Raw genomic sequence first — 18,624 nt, 5'->3', positions numbered from 1 at the left:
CAAAATTAAATTTTTCTATTCCAGAGATATTTTTATGTACATGCACATTCTAAAACATAATAAAAATGTAGTTCATATTAACGTTTAAAAATTTATGTGAATTTCATTATACTCACCATTCACAACGTATACCGTTTTTAAATTTTCAGGATGATTAGCTTCATAACTTTTTAATAAGGTGTATGCATGTTGTGCAACTAAATAAAAAAAATATAGAAATAAATGTACAATTATTTAAAAAAATAAATAGTTTTAAAATATGATTATTCATTAGCAAGGTTGGCATTATTTAAATCGTGATGAAAATCGCGATTTAAATCACTTGATTTTTTAAACAAAAATCATTGATTGAAATTAACTGCGATTTTTTTAAGAAAATCACTGTTTTAAACCAAATGATATTTTTAATAAATCATTAAGCCGAAAATATTTTTATAACTATGTTCTTTAAGTTAAGATTCTTTTAAAAGTCTGGTTTCATTAATGATAAAGGTTTTATTCAAAGAAAGGCAAATTATATTTCAAAATAGACTAATAAATAAATAAAATTATGGTGCCAAAAATGGATAAAAGTAATGTTAAATTATAATTTTACGTTATCTGTATGTAAAACAATTTGAAAATTGATCCATTTAGTTTTACGTTTCTTTGAATACTTTAAGTGCTTTTAAAACATTTAAAATATACTCTCAGAAATAAAACTCTCTTTTTTGACGATTCAGCAATTCTTGAGCAGTATTTCGAGAATTTTGAGAATCATTTCGTCACGAAGTCACGTGATTTGTGACGAAACGTAAACTTTTGAATGTATGACGAAAATGTTTCCTTAATTCTAAACCTCTTCGTAGTGCATTGTGGGAGGTTGTTAACTAGAATAAAGACTAGACAATTGAAAATAAACTGACGAATTATGCTGACCGGATTGTATGGTGTCAAGAAGTTGGCCTTGCACCGAGAAGATCCGGAGTTAGAATCCCTCTTCAGAAATAAGTGTAATTCATATATCTCTCCTTGCCGTGTCGTGCCTTCTATATGGTGCCCACGTTAAAGTGATTATTAAAAAAGTTAGATATATTAGGCACTATTAGTTTTTTTTTTTTTCTTTTTCTTTTTTTTTTTTTTTTTTTTTTTTTTTTTTTTNGGGGTTGGGGGGGGGAAATACAATGACGAAATATTTCTTTAATTTTGACAAAATTCTCTTCCTCAAAGAAGTGACGATAGTTATTTCGTACCTTTGGGGAAATTTTCGCTCAGAACACATACCTGGAAACGGTTTCGTCAGAAACGAAGAAAGTTTCGCGATAGTCGAGTATCCAATTTTTACAGTGCATGCAATTAGTATTTACCAATATAAATGAAAGACTTGTTTTGCCCAGAGAAACATTTTTTTCGATAATATATTCTGATCTAAACAATTTTATCTTCATTGAGTATTTAACTTCATTAGATATCTGTCCTTAAAATTTTAGGATATTCAGCTTGAACAAAGATAACGGTGATTTTATTTATTCCGTGATTAGTATGTACTAGTTAAAAAAATAATTTTTAAAACATTTTAGTTAGAAATACAGGATGACACAACAACAAAAAAAACGGGAAGTTTTGAAATGCGTTATGACCTTGAGGAAGTAAACACTTTTCTATTTTAGTAACCATTGATCTGTGGAACAGGAAACTGAGTGCGTTCGTCATAAAATTTTTTATAAGAACAGTGATAGTTTGGAAGCCGCGCAGAGGGAGTTTTACAACTTAGGACGCAATGGTGCCGTCTCATCAAAACACGTGATAAAGAGTTGGATTAATAATTTTGAAGAGGCTGGATCAGGCCGTGATAGCCTGGTTGGCAGGGTGCTGGACTCACGTTCGTGAGAACGGGAGTTCGAATCCAACCGGACGAAGACTCCCAGTGTAGTAAATGGTGACTGGTGAACGTTAAATCTGTAAAGTCAAAAAGTATTTCATGTTCTCGTAACAAATTATACCCCTGGGGTCAAAATTAGATAAAAATAGGATCAGGTCAAAATTTTGATCTGTGGATGTATGAATGGGGCCACCCTATAAACGGGTGTGGCATAGGTTGTCAATAGATGGCGCCACTGGAAAACAAGAATGCTTTGCCTTAATAGCCTGCGACGACAGCAACAAGCTGGATCTGCCCTGAAGTAGAAACAAACAACGGTCAATAAAGGAATCTCAACAGTAGATTTCACGAATGCAATCATACAGGGCATTTAAAGGATATAATTTTTAAAAAAATGATAAATTCCATTAATATTTTCTAATTAACAAATTTGAAGGTTTTATTTACTATGAATAAAATGTTTTACTTCCATCACTTTCAGTTTCATTGGATTGAGAAAAAGTTCCCGTTTTTTTGCCTCCCTGTATTAATTATTTTTGCTATGTTATTGTTTTTAAATAATACTGTTAATACATTTTATAATAATACTATTATTTCCAAATATATTGTTAATTTCTTTTATTAGATGATTTGGCTAGTGAATAAGAAAAAAATCCGATTTAATCCAAAATAGTCTGATTTAAATTAAATAAAATAGATTTGTTTAATATTTAAAAAAAAAAATGAATTTTGCCAACTCTGTTAATTAAGATCGAAAACGTATGATTATCAAATGTTTGTTTCTTAAAATATTCCTTAAAGGCCTCTAAATAAAATGCTGCTGCATATAATTATATTATAGATATTTTCTTCTTTAAAAAGTATCAATTTTCGTAAATATGATTTTGAAGTAAACGTTAACTCAAGGTTTAAGGTTTTTCCACTTTTAACTAGGTAATTAATTTACTTTATCATCAAATAATACATATATACAGATAAATTTTCAGTTTTCTAAATAAAAATTTAAAATTGTTTCATCACCATTTTGTTTAAAATGTTTTAAAGAGTAAGAAAAATCATGAAATTATGCTCCACTATGAGAGTATAAAAAATTCTCATTTGAATTAAATGAACAATTAGCATTGATTTTCGTTTTTATAAGGTTAATAATGCAGCACCTCAGTTTCTTACTTTCCAGGGTGTATAATGTTAATTAGTAAACGTTTTTTTTTTCTTTTTTAAATAATAATTTTTCATTGTTTATATAAAAATTATAAATTTATACGAAATTTCTCGTGAAATTTTTTTAAAGATAAACAGTATCAGCTAATATCATTTTTATAAGAATATCTTTGATTACTTTGTTACATAAGTTTTTTATAATGAAATTGTTAAATTTCATAATTAGCGCAATTTATTGCTGTAAATGCTTTTGATTTTATTTTCTATTTTTTTGTGATTAAATATTACGTCAAATTGAAACTATTGTTGTATTAAAAAGTATGTGTATGCACGGCTTAACCCAAGTACTTAAAAAAAAAAAAAAAATCAAATATTTTTTGATAATTTTGCATTTTTTATGTTAATTGTAAATTTTTTTAACCTATTTTATTTAATATCAGTCGTGGAACAGGCCGACCCAATTTTGAATTTGCGACTACCAAGTGTTCAACTCCGCAGCTTTGCAATTTTGAATCCAATCAAGATGACAAGGAATCAAATATTGGGAGGAATTTGCTATCGTGGAGGACTTCTTGATGGAATTAACAAGCATTTGCGTTACATAGAGACAAAAACCTTCCACGGTTAACCTGACGGCAAGGGGACTCTAACCTATGACCCGTCTACTACTGGGGATACTTTACGTCAGCACTGAGGTCGGTACGAGCCGGGTGCGGAATTCGTATCGACCCGTTATGGCCAGGATTCAAATCCGCGTCACTTCATCGGGGTAAAATGTGATTTTTTCTGTATTTTTTATGCGTATTAAAATTTTTGTGCTTTTAGAGTTGATTAAAAAGAAAAAATTCTGTGAGCAATATTATTTTTTGCTGCTGCAACACTGCATGCATATTTGACATGAAAAACTAAATCCATCCACCAAGGAATCCACATTATCACTCACGTTTTTCTGTCTCAGATAACGGCATAAATTCAAAAGAATTTTAAACATTTTTATGATTTAAAGAATTTCATTGTAAATACAATTAGAAACAAAAGTTTCTATAACATTTGTACACAATAATTTTAAATAAAAAAGTGTAAATAAAATGTTGGAATTTTTAGCATTTCTTCACCTAATTTGCCACTGCAGCACTGATTAAAACTAAATTAAAAGTATTGTTTTGTGTTTTCAATTTAAAGTGTTTGAAACTTAAGGCTCGAATATTTAAAAGTCTCAAAATTATTAATTTTTTTTTTTAATGTTATCAATTAAGAGGACTTTTTCTATTTATTTCTGTAAATTTTTCTGTTTTTCTTTCTATGTGTTCAAATTAGTCAAGTTGAAACAAAACTAAAAATCATAATTTTTAATTGAACATAACTCATGCAGGGTGCATAGCTAAATCTCTCAACAAAAAATAAGCACCTTTTACGTACTTTTTAAAAACTCAAAATATATTTTTAAGCAATATATACATTAACAAAATGCAAAATAATTCTCAAAGACTTTACATGATCATGATAAAATAACTAGTTTCTGAGAAAGAACTCTTTTCTTGATTATATTAGCCATTATAAAATGATAGAGAGATTTTTCGGTTCGATATCAGAGGGTGTAAAATGAAGCCTGAATTTCAGAATATCTTGCAAAATGCAGCAAAGTTGCAAATGGGAGTGCAATAATCTCATCGAACCCAGCTCAGTAGACACACATGCGAACTCGCAAGTATTTCATGTAAAATGATTGGCGCTTTCATACGCTATGGATAGATGGAAAGCCGAAATAGATTAAGGTTTAATGAATTGTGAAAACGTTGAATAGAACAATGTGAAAAGCACGCTTTTGCATAATACGTGCCGAAAATCTACACGGTAAAGAAAAAAAAATCTCCTTTTCAAAAAGGGAAATTTAAGCATTTTTTAAAAACACCCAATTAAAAAATCACCTTTAAAGGCTTTTAAAAAACGAATATCGAAAATAAACACCTTTAAGCGCTTTTTAAAAATGCTTCGCACCATGTCATGCCAATAAAATTAAAAATATAAAACAACTATATTTGGCTCTTTCAATGCACACTATACACTAATGAAAACAATTAAAGGAAAGAAAGGCATTTAAAAAAAAAGAAGAAAAAAGAACGAAATAGGCAACGCTTATACGTCTCTAAGGTATCAGCTAAGCTTTTCGTGGACAACTCTGTCACGCAGTGGCCTATGACGTCGTAAAGCAGTGGCGTTGTGATCATCTTTGTGTAGAGGTACCTGATTTATATCGTATGGAGAGGTACTTGTAGCGTATTGACGTTTTGAAACATACATGAACCCAATTCTAGTTTTTTGAATTTCTTTGTTTATCCATCGTTTGTATAGTCAGTGTCATCGTCTAGATGATACCATAAGATGACGGATAATTGGAAGGGCCAATAATAGACAACCTGTTGTGGGGGGTTTCGAGAAATGCGGTGTTCACTCTGTGGTTCAAAGACTATGGTTAAAGCCTCACAAACTATGGTTAAAGCCACAAAAGAGCAGCAACGCCTGCTCAACACCGTTATTTGCGACATCTAGCTAAAACGTATAGATCCGCTACAGCGACACAATTGTCTCGCAACCTGTATAATGAACATCCATTACATGGATAATAGTAAATAGCCCGACCGTATCGCAACCTGCATTCGCAGAGGTGGCCCACGAGAGTATTGAAATCTCCACTCATTTGTATTTTTCGGCAGTAAATGATCATTTTGCTTTCATTCTTTAATCTTTTACTTATATCAACGTTGTACTTGCTTATGTAAAATTTAGTTTCCTTCTAACAACTATTTTTATGCACTCTCAGAAATAAAACGCTCTCTTTCGATGATATAGCAATTCTTGAACAGCATTTCGTTAATTTTGAGAATCATTTCGTCACGAAATCATTTCGATTCAAATCATTTCGATGATTTATGACGAAACGCGAACTCTCAAATATATGACGAAAATGTTTCCTCTACTCGGAGCTTCATCGCTTTGCATTGTGGGTAATTGTTAACTAGAATGACGAAACTAAAATGAAGACTAGATGATCGAAACTAAATGACGAAATGATTATTTTCTTTCGACGAAATTTGTTTCCTCGAAGAAGTGATGATTGTTATTTCGCAATTTTGAAGAAATGTTCGCTCGGAGCATGTACCAGGAAACGTTTTCATCAAAAATAGTTTCCTGATAATAGAGTGTTCAATTTTTAAAGTGTTGCAATGGGTATATTTGATAGCTTAGGTTTAGCTATCCAAGGAACAGCTACGACAGATTTCAAAATAAAGATTTTTAGCACAAAGTTCTGAACAAAACAATTTCTACAGGTAACATTACATTAGTATTTTTATTATTTCATTCAGAAACTTTTTAGGATGCATAGAGTCATATTTTACAAAGACTAACAAAGTTTTTCTGGTTTATGATGTAGAAAACACTGAAATTAATATATATATATTTATTCTTAAATTTAGTGATGCAAACTGCAAAAGTTTTACCTGCTCTGTGTATAATAGCTGACCAGCTCAAACCTTTGAGATCAAATATATATACTTGTTTGTCACAAAGGGATTTCTAGAAAATAATATTTAAAATAAAATGCTTATTTCAAAGAGTTTTAAAAACAATATGGCAAGTAGATGAATTAATATGGCAAAAGTAGATGAATTAAATTTTCCAACACTTACACCTTCACGGTCTCGCTTTTGTTCTCTAATATCAGATAAAATAAGGAATGTTGCATAGCTGAATGCATCGACTTTAGTAAGTGACTGCGCCAGTCCTAGAAATCAATTTTAAAAATAAATAGATTACAGTAATATTACACTTTGGTAAGGAAAAAAAAAGTTTTATCACAAATGGAAGGAAAAAAAAAGATTTTTTTTAAACAAAAGTTCATAATGTCATGAATCAACATCTATTATTCTTAAAATCTGACTGAATCCTTACATTAAAAATACGATTTTATAATTATTACGTCACTTATTAGAAATTTTATTTTGAAAGGATAGTTTGTAAATAAATATTATGATCTTACGTGAAAATTTGGAACTCACTGAATATACAATTTGGATTCTTCTCAAATGATAAATATTTTTTTGGTAATTCGAACATAATTCATTTAAAATAAGTCAGTTATTTATCGTAATTTTAACAACTCTTCTACTTCAGAAGAAGCCTACCAGTGGGTATAATGGAGATTCTGTTGTGGTGTTTAAAAAATATAATACTTACATAAAAATGTTAATCACATACATACTAAAATTACCACAATTGTAGTAATTTCAGAGAAAAGTTAAAAACAAGCTTTTTTTTGTATTTTAATTTCCCCACATTTGGAATCAGGCAATATATTTTACACTGAATGCGCGCATTGAATTTGAGTAAATTATCTTTGACCAGCTGGTTAGACCAACTACATATATACACTTGATTAATTTTTATTCCTTGTTTAAAATTTTTGCTGGGAGCATGTGTTTTGGGTGCAATCAATAAGGGTAATTGCTATACCTTGGATTAGCTTTAACTTTTTTTTATATGCAGAAATTAATAGAAATTTGGCAAAAAATACATTATACTTATGTCTATTCATATAACTTTTTGGAACGAATTCTGTCATGCACTTCAAAAAATTATCATATACAGTAAACATATAGTTAAGTAATTATTTTGAAAGAAATCAGTATCCCCTGTGAGAAATAGCTTATCGGCTGAAGAAAACACTCATGGCATTGTGTCGGACGAAGGTCACAAACTGGTATTGAATATTACAAAACGAATTGGTCCTCCAAGAAATTATTTTTTTCTCGTGACGACAATTTTATTGTGACAACAAGTATACATAATAGAAATTTTATCATTCCTGAAGTAGTAAGAAATCTGCGGTAAATTCACGCAACTTAAGAACGATATGAATCCCCAGTAGCTTAAAGGAACAGAAATGTCATTCTTACTTAGGGTGATAGTTGCAAACCTTACAACCACTATCGGGACACATATTTTAGCCAGAACCATCTCATGACGATAACATACGGAAACCTATTCGATGCCCGCTATAACCACGCCATCGCAGAGAAAGATTACGTTGGTGTAAAGAACGAATGGGTTGGGGTAACCAGCAGTGGTCCAGAGTGATGTTTTCCGACGAATTCCAATTCACTATGACAAGTGATTCTGGCTACCAGTTAGTGTGAAGAGAGAGTGGAACACGTTGTGCGCAAGAATAGGTTTATGAACGAGATTGCTATGACACAGGAGCGCCGATATGGGCAGACATCATGCACAATGGCTGAACACCGCTTCACACCTTTGAGCGAGATAGCGTTACATCACACCAGTATTGCAGAGAGATTATTCTGGATTATGTTCGCCTTTTTAGGGGTGTGGTAGGTGCAGACTTTCTGTTTATGAACGACAATGCGCAGTCACACTAGTGCTCTGAGATATCAAACACACTAGAAAGCAAATATATTGACCGTATGCCATGGCCCGTGTACTCCTCGGACCTAAATCCTGTAGAGTAGGATGCCCTTGAAACGGAATCCTAGGATATCCTTGGCAAACGTGTTTCACAAAGAACACGTCATTTCTAGACCATGCAAGACCTGAAAACATCCTTGCGAGAGGAGTGGGATAATATCTCCCAAAGATTCTTCGATAGTTTTGTGGACAGCATGAATAACAGATGTAAAAGGTGCATTAGTGTCCGAGGTAATCACACATCTTATTGAGGTATTTATTTCTATTGCATTCAGGCAAGAAGGCCCATTTTTCATGGCTGTTTGGAATGAGTATCTTTTTATTTTTTATTTTATTATTTTTCGATAAGTCGATATCTGAACTATTTTGCATAATAATGAATGTCCATTGCCTCTACTAAATGTTTACTTAGTTTTATTTAATCAGTCAACGTCTACATATTCTGTATAATTAATTACTCCGAAAAATGTAACTGTATCTTAGTAATAGTCAAACAGTGTAGAAAATCTGAAGGAAAAAAGATCAGAAAACATTACATTGTTAACTAATTTTTTATTTTCCTCGAACACAGAAGAAAAATAAAGAATATTTAAATGATCATAGAAAATGTTTTGCTTCTAATACTCCAAAATTTAGTGGTGGTTTTGATCACCTGTTTTTCCAACCTAAATTGAAGTAGTGAGTATGAGATTGTGATGTTCCTATTTTACTATCTAATACGAACAAGCTGAAAATATCCCCTTTTCTCATTCTTTTTCTGTTTAGTTGTACGTGAATGTATATTTTTCACTATATATTGTCAATATTTTTCATTTCTGGATAGTCAAAAATATATTAATATATAAAACTTAGTAGAATTATGTATATTTGCATATTAAAGCATAAAATGTTTTCAATGCTTACTTTAAGCACCATGTTCAATGCAGTTTTAAGTTTCATATAGCTTTACAAACTTGAAAATTAGCACACATCCTACTCTTATGATTATCTACACACTAAAGCTAAAAGCATGGCAAGTGTTGTCAGATAGATAAAGTACTCTAAGTGCCATCTATATCTAAGTGCTATTTATATATATATCTCTGAAGAATTATATTAAAGGAGTTTTAAATTTTAATTTAAAAAATATATTTTACGAAAATAAAATACCTCTCAAATCAGCAGCTCCTATATGAAGAATTCTCAGAACAGAACCTTCATTATCATACCCAAGTTTTGCTGTGTGAAAGTATTTTGCAGCCTGTAGAAGTTAAGAATATTTCATTGATAGAAATTAAGTTTCATTGATTAAAGTTAAAAATATTTCGTTGATTCCATTGCTTAGAAGATTTATTAATTTTTCGTTAGCTTACAAGTACAGGAGACTGAATCTGGATCAATACTACTACATCAAGTGATGGTGTTTTCAACATAAATGTAAGCAAACAACAAGAATCTCGAGCTCTTGACCTGCCGGTAGAAAGAATACAGCTTCTGGGTAGAAAGAATACAGCTTATTCTGCGAGGCGATATTTTCAAACAAATAAATTTGCTTTTAATAAAAGAAATAAATTTTATAATTTCTAATCTCAAATCTGCTGTATTTCTTAATGATATTAAGTAATTCTGTTAAGTTTGAAGTGAAAATCTGTTTTAGTTGTTTATAGATGTATTGTTACAAAAGGTGACATGATTAAGAAAGAAGTCGCTTTTTTGGCAGTCCTAATTTGGCCTCCTTTAATGTTTCTTACTGTTCGTTCTTGTTGCGAGCCGTGCACCATCTTTCGTTAATGTTAGCATATTGTTCGAGCAGCGAGATTAAGTTCATTTTACAAATTATCATTTAGGTTTAAATTTCGCAGTTAGTTCATTGTTGACAAGGTATGAAGTGTTTTATAACGATTCTTTTTTTCAAATGATGATTCTTACTTCTTGAAATGACAGGTATTCAAATAACAAGTCTTATAACGATTCTTTCTTAAACACAAATAATAGATCAGGTAACAAATACACGAATACAAAAAATACTACTCAAGAGAGTCTCAAAACACATGATCAAGTTGTGAGCAAAATGGCTTCAAAATACACCAGAAACAATAACTCGGAAATATAGGCAGTAAAGAGCTTGCAGTGCACCCTAGTGTAGAAAACACCATCCAGTGCAACTTAAATTCTTGATATTAAAACTTTAAATTTTGTATTTTGATACTGAATATGAATATATTTATTTTTAGACCAACTGAACGGACTTTAAGTTATTCTGACGAAAAAAAAAAAGGTTTTATATTGCATAACAGCAGGAAAAGGATTGCAACTGTTGTGATTATCATTTGCACCATTTCCATTGCATCTATGATTTAAGAGGTTAGGTTCAAATTATGCGTCAACCAGAAGTTTAATTTTTGCAATTTTTTATCCTTGTTCAATATCGGTTGGTTCTCTGACTTTATTCAAGGAACTCGAAATATGTCGGGTTTAAGGGTGCCTAATTAATGAATAGCTACAATTGTTCTACCATGGAATTACCAAGGTTTTAATTAAATGAGTCTCAATTACTTAGTCTATATCACGCAACTCATGTTTTTCTTTATTATTAATAAAAATTGTATTAGGTGTTTTGATAAAATAAAAAAGTATAATGAAGTTTAATTTCATTTTGTTTAAGTACTTAAGAAAATGTAGCAAAATTGAAAAATAACTAAACTGCAATCAAAATTTTTGAAAAAATTATATTTGCCATCAGTTTTGAACCTGTTTTCCAATTCTGACACTGGGAAATCATGAAACGGCAATCCTGTTTTTTTGGTGTATGAATGTTTTTCAGGAATTACACAGGAATCATTTAAGTGGTTTAAAAATAAATAAACCTTTCGTATTCCTTGCTTCAAAATCTATCGTTACGAATATCTAAATATGTGTATAATTTTGTAAATCTTTTCTTGTTATGAGGCTAAATATCTCAGACAAACCCTAAATAAACAGTTTATTTAAAAAAATCTGCAATAGAGATAAAATGCATTATTTATGGAAGACTGGATTTGGCGATATTTCTGCCGACTTGGCGAGCAATTTGGCAATAAAATGATAGTTCTGGAAAACTTGAGTTTTGAAGTGATAGGAATAATATTTACGGAGTTATACGAAATTTTCGGGATCATCACCACGCCTAATAAGAGTGTGCATCGTAGAGGGAGAGTAGTATTTTATTTGTCTATGATTGCAATAGAGTTCTGATTTGCTAGTCTCCAGTAAGTTCATTGCACCGTCTGAGGTTTTGAAGCCCGTGAACTAAGCTGTTATTTGAGCTGTAATAGAATGCTGGAAATAGCTGTATTTTCTAGAAGTTTCTGTTAATAAATTTTTGGAGTCTTAAGGACTGTTTGATTCATCTCCAATCAACACGAACTCCTGTGCTCGGTACACTATAAAAAAAGTTTTGTTCAATATCAAGATTTTATGTTACATTGGTAGAATTTCCTTATCAGTATTCAGTTTATTGTTCGGGGAAAATGTTGGTTCAATACATGTTTTACGAATTTTTATTCTATTTTTAATAATTCTCAAAAATAACCTTATTCTATAAATAAAAATATAAGTTAAAAAATGCAATAAAAAATATTGCGAGAAGATAAAATTTGTTTTTCCTACTATTTTTGGAACCAGATTTTTTGACATAAGATATTCTGGGCGACTTTAAAATAACAATAACAAGTAAATTTATTAATCACATCATATTAAAACATGTTTATTTTTACATTATTTTACGAATTTTGAATTAAATTTAACGTACTTAACAAAATAGTGGAACTAAATGCTTGTATGATTGATAAAGTTTTACTTTGAAAATATAATTTAACAGCTATTGATAAAACTTGTGGTGATGGAAAGATTTTTTTAACAAAATGGTAATAAACTGAACAAAAAATATCTTAAAAATTAGAGTTAAAGACTTAAATGATAAAAAACTATAAACGTCATGAAAAATGCCTATGTGCAACAAAAATTACATTAGTTGTATGCATAATGATAAATTTTTAAGTAAATCGAACAAAAAAATTGATGGTGTTCGAGAATGCAAAATATGCTATTATTAAAATTAATATAATGCTATTTAAAAATTGCTAAAACTTATTTGAAATGTGTCAATTTAAAACATACCTTTTCTCTCTACATGAGATGCAACTTGTAATTTTAAAGAAAAATTTATCGATTTGACAAGACTATATGAGAATAATAAAACAAATGTTTTCGAAATTTTCCACCGGAAGTGTATCCATTGAGCATTTTTAAATAAAAATCAATTAAATTAATTTTGAACTTGAGATTTACAAATTGAGGTCCACACTAATAATTGAAATATTTAAGGGGCCCTTCAAACCAATTAAATTGAAACTTTGTTGTTTGAAAATACGATCTTTAGATTAAAAGTTAATAAGGGGGTAAAATTTCTTATTTTTTTATTTTTATGTATACATGCATACATTATGTAGTAGCTAGGTAATGTAAATATTGGTCTAAGAAGGAAAATAAAAAGCAGTTCACCTCAATAACTTTTGATCTAATGATTGGATTTTTGAGTACTAACAAGCAATCCTAATCTTAACGGTTAGAGATTTTTTTTAATTCAAAAACTTTTCCATTAATTTTTTTAAATAAAATAGTATGTAATAAGATATATAGAGTCAATTTAAATAGAAATATGCTACCACTATTTTCAAGGGAGTAATTTTCATGCCACTGCATTGAAATTAATCAGCTAAAGAAGTAATTATAACTACTGAAATTACATAGAGTCCTAAAATAAATTTTTCATATGATATGTGAAAAGAATAGCTCAGTAGGGTCAGATGTAGTAAGTAATATTAAAAATTTAAAAAAAAGTTAACCTTTTAATTTGTTTATGCTGAAATCAAATTTAAACTGATCCACAAACACCATCAAACTTTGTTATGCTTATTAAAAATCAGTTAATAGTAAAAGTGCTATTAAGTTAATTAATAAAAAAATAATAAAAATAAATAAAAAAATTAATAAAAAAATTTATAAAAAAAATTATAAATGCCTTTTTAACTTGTAACTATTTTTATAAAAAACTGAAGGTAAACTAAAATTTTACTATTATTCTAATATATGTATAAAAACTAGTATGAACTTGTTAGAATTTTTAATTCAAAATCAAAAAATAACCTAACTATAAAAATTTTGCTCTTTCCTGTCTCGCAATCAAAGAGACACTGTAAAGTGCTATTTCAAGATTTCATCTGTACTCATAATAAAATAATAAACAATAAATTAAGTAATAATCAAGGGTACTTTGTTTACCTGTATACATTAGACTGAATTATTTCATTAAAAAAATCTTAAATTTTGTAATCTCAATTATTTATTTTGTTTGTTTTTTACCGAACTCTTTAATTAATAAAAAAAAAAATTCTGTTTTAATGAGTTCCTTTTGAAAATTGTTATAAGAGGTATGTAGAAAGCGAAATATCAAAACTAGAAAAGTATGCAAATCACTGAGTTAAACAAATACCAAACAAACTGATGAAATAAAAAAATAAAAAAAGCTTTTATGATCATACATTCTCAATTTACATTCAATTTACATTCCCAAGATACGCTATTTAGATTAATTATTTCATAATTCAATATAAAAATGTTGTGTTATAAGTAATCGCGCATTGTTTGTAATAAAACTAGAAAACAAATATAATTATCTATGCAGCACAAATACTACTAAGTTAAAAATAAATACATAAAAAGTTTAATTTGTAAAAAGGATAGCTTCTACAATTACAAACAAGATTAAGTATATTTTAAAAAACAAATTTAAAAAATAAAAATTTAACAATAGTAGTTTTCTATCTGAACGTCAATAATCTGTTAGTTTTTGAAAAGAGTTTTTTTATTCACCAGACCTAAATCAGGAAAATAGCGCAACCAAAAAAAGTACTTAAAATTTTTTTTTCATAAATATTAATTTAATAGGAAAACAACGTAATTTAAAATTTCTTTTTAAAACATTTCAAAATTGAATTTAGAACTCAAATTTCAATGAATAAATGTTTTATAACAAATCAAGACACCTTTTTTGTTAATGTATTAGATTTTGATTGCAATTAAAATTTGATTTACAAAAATCAGGCAAGGAAATATATAAGAATATTCTAATAGACTTATTAAACTGATATAAATATTCAATTATGTATTCAACAGCAATGTATCTTTTTAGAACCTGCATTTTTTCTATAGAAATCTCTTAATACTTAATTATTATAAATATTTAATTATGTATTCAACAGCAATGTATCTTTTTAAAATCTGCATTCTTTCTATAGAAATCTCTAAATACACATATTTCAATGTTTTTGATTTACAATATAGAAGAGCGTGGTTCAGTATTTGAATTAAATTCAACCTGATGTTTCTCAGAGGCTATTGAAACAATAGCAATAAGGAGTTATCTGAAACTTTTTTTTTAAAGCGGAGAAGAGAACCTACCACATGAAACTATAATTGCAGATGAATACGTCGCCAAGTACATCAGGCAGTTAGGAAAGAAGTGTATAGTTAGGGAAAATAGGTTTGGAAACAGTAAAATTTATAGGTTCGCGTTGCTTCTTCTTAATATTTTTCTTTCTTTCTAATTTCTTTTGCTTTTTTATTTTGTTTATTTTATGTATTAAGGGTGTTTCATAATAGTCGCCCTTGATGAACATTTTTAAAAATTCTTGCCAAAATTAAATTAAAAAAAGCATGCACTTTAGGGGTCAAAAATTAGAGTTTTAGTGCAAAAAAAAAAAATAAATAAATAAAAATGCTATTGAAATCTAAGGAATCCCTGCTGAGATATGTGCAATTGAATGCATCAAAACCTGTTTGATTGCTGACGTAAACAGAAAGTATTTGAAACAGAATTATTCAAAATAGCAAGCAATAAAACTAATTTTGACGTCTTTCATCGCATTTTCTTTCAAAGTAATTTTGAAAATTGCAATAACATATTTGTTTCTTCATTACTTACGTTATAATGTGTGACCCTTAATGGATAAACTTTTCTTATGTAACAAGCGACAAATCATTTTTTAATGTGACAAGAACTCTAAAAAAATATAAAAGGAAGTGAACTCTCCGTATTTGGTTTGTATACACACATTTTTTTCTCTTTAACCTTAAAATTTGAATAGAAAAAAAACAGTTAACAAATGTAAAGGTGTTTATGTCTAAAAATTTGGCTAACGACATACAACTAGTACATAATGCATCTTTCTCACCTCTTTAGGTTTAAAGTTTTCATCAATTTTATCCAATCCATTAGCTCTAACGAACTTTATATGCTAAAATAAAAGAATCAAATAAAAATTAAATATTCAAAATACAACACTGGAAAGTCAGCATTTTAAGAAAACCTAAATAAGGGGTTTAATATAAATAGTAGCAAACTAAGATAAAAATAAAAAAATCGTCTTCAAAATATATATTTTATGAAGTATTTTATTAGAGTCCACTAGAATTTTTTATAATTTTAAAGTTTCTCGAAATAACTTGTAATACCCTTTCTTCATTTTTTAAAATTAAAAAAAAAAGTTTTTTTTTTTGGAAAATTATCAAGTACGAATTTTGTTTCCCTTCTGATTCTGTTCGATAGAAACCTTAATATTTTAAACAATACAAAACATTTAAAAACTTTAAAGCTCTCCATAAGAAAGCTCAAATATGAACTAGTGTTAGTAAAGTGACTAAAATAGAAATAAATTACAACAAATATATGTAATTAACTTTTTATGTAAGCCTTATAGGGGAGAGTTGGGTAGCCCCGACCACTGTCAATTTCATATATATGGAATATTTTTTCAAGTCAATGGGCCATCGGACATTAATTGTTATATTAAAAAAAGATTATTTTTGAAGTTTCAAGTATTTATGCAGCTGTTAACATGGTAAACAATAGTTTTGAAAATATGTTGAATACAGTAGTCATGAAATTAAGAAAAATTAGTTGAATGTTTCGATTAAACTTCATTTTAATACTAAAAAAATTATTTTTTCTATACAAACAGCATTAAAGTATGTAGTCTTAAGTTTAATTTGCACAAAGAAAGAAGTTTATATGTGAAAAATTGTTCGAGTAATTACAAATTTACAAAAAAAATTGGATTTTGGGTAGCCCCGCTCACATGAATGTCGGGTATCACCGCCCAATTTTATTTAGTCGATAACTGTACGGTTGCAAAGATATTATTTTATTGCTTCAAATTTGAATGTTATATGCATTTTTAACAACAAATATTGTTGTTATTAAATGATTGTTATTAAATGATAGAATTCACTAAAAGTATATAAATATGTAATAAATAAAATAATTTTGTGATAAAAATGATAAATGAGGTTTATTTATTGTCAATACATTGGTCATTTTCATTTACACCTGAAAAAACAGTCAAAAAACATAATTTCTGTAACTGGGCGGGGCTAGTTACAAAAATTTTGAAAAGAGCTGAAAAACATGTTTTTTTAAATTTCTATTTTTTTAAGTTAAACTATTCTTTTTTTGGTTTATTCTTTTTGCATTATTCAATTAGATGATAAAACAATAGAAACATAAAAAAATATTGATTATTACTCAATATTATACAGAAATATAAGCAATACTCCTTAAGTGGGCGGGGCTACCCGACTCTCCCCCATGTGCATCTTACAACAGTAAAGAGGTAAAGTATTAATTTTGGGTGTTTTGATCAAATTGAGTAAAAGAAACTATCTTCGTTAACATTTTGACATTAGTCCCAAAATCAGAGAGTTTTGATACTAAAATTCCCCATGCTAGATATTATGAAATATATACGTGCATTTAATGATATAAAAATATATAAGTTTCACCCATTTGTGTGCATTTAATGGCATAAAAACGCATCAGTTTCATCCTTCGTTCCATCGTTTTCTGACTATTACATGTAAATTTTATCATCATTTTATAGGAATTTATAACCAATCAAAATTTCAACCACGTTTTAAGTAATTAGGGTGCTCAAATTTTAACTGGAGCCTCTTAACAACAAAAATTACAATTTTTTCCTAAATTGTTGCCAGCGAAATTTATCTCCTTTTTATTGCCTATCGAAATGTCTAATACTTTTTTAAATAAAAAATTAACAGACACCAAATTTAAAAATAAAATAAAAATTTTAAAAACTAAATTGTTCAAGTGAATTATAAAGAAGAAAATTATTAAACTTTTGTCACACCTAAAACGTTAAGTGTAGGGACACAGAACTTTCGTATTAAACTACTATCATGGATTTTGAAAGTGATGCGCCTTACACTTTACTTTAAAGAGGTGACACAAATCGAATTACTTTCTCCCTTTTAGCTCACGTGAAAAAACATAGTTTTTATACAGTAATTTCCGGTATGCACGCCGTGGCGTATCTGTATTTAAAAGTTAAACTATCGTGTGCAGGCTATCCTGCGATTTTATTTCTCCTCGAGAGAATTCCGCAATCAAAGTGAAATTAATCAAAAATGAATGTTTGCAAAAAATGTTCTAAAATATCAGGAAAAGGCTGGGATATCCTGGTCGGTAGGGCGTTGGACTAATGTTCGTGTCATATCCTGCAACTTCTACTTCCACTATGACCGGAGCACTGTAACCGTGTTCGGGGTTTTTGTTGTTGTTTCCTGTAAGCATGCAGCCATGCATGTACGCACGCTGTTATCTTATTAAATAAAAATAAAGTTGTATTTGATCCTTTACAAAGGTTTAATTACAAGCAATTACAACATTGGCGACGAGGAAAATTCAGAATGGCCCTTTACGGGCGCATGAATGCTTTCGATCCTGCTTTGGAATCCTGGGCGCAATATGTTGAACTAGTAGAAATATCTTTCGATGCCAACGACATAAAATAGGAGAAAAAGAAGTCAATTTTTCTGACCTTAGCAGGCTCTGTTGTTTACAAGCTTGTACGGAGTTTGCTTGCCTCATCCACTACTGAAACCAAATCGTACCGAGATATAGTAAACGTGCTAAACGAACATTACAGCCATAAGCCACCCGAGATCGTTGAGCGATTTCGGTTCAATACAAGAGTTCGGAAGCCGCCTGAATCAATAGTGCCCTGTTACGGTTGGGTATAGAATAA

General features: G+C 29.2%; 1 protein-coding gene across 1 annotated transcript in view; it reads right to left on the bottom strand.

Annotated features, from left to right (window-relative positions):
- The window catches only part of LOC107445131 (SEC14-like protein 4), a gene marked incomplete in the record, with an annotated part of 88,565 nt that overhangs the window by 22,571 nt on the left and 47,370 nt on the right, over positions 1–18,624 (bottom strand). The window contains 5 exon segments of the mRNA XM_071187591.1: positions 117–197; positions 6,523–6,598; positions 6,712–6,806; positions 9,653–9,743; positions 15,757–15,819. Of these exon segments, the coding sequence (XP_071043692.1) occupies positions 117–197; positions 6,523–6,598; positions 6,712–6,806; positions 9,653–9,743; positions 15,757–15,819 (406 nt within the window).

This window comes from Parasteatoda tepidariorum, chromosome X1 (genome assembly GCF_043381705.1).
Source record: "Parasteatoda tepidariorum isolate YZ-2023 chromosome X1, CAS_Ptep_4.0, whole genome shotgun sequence".
Classification (NCBI taxonomy): Eukaryota; Metazoa; Arthropoda; class Arachnida; order Araneae; family Theridiidae; genus Parasteatoda; species Parasteatoda tepidariorum.
Note: the sequence above shows the minus strand (reverse complement) of the source record. Positions and strands in the feature narration are given on the sequence as shown.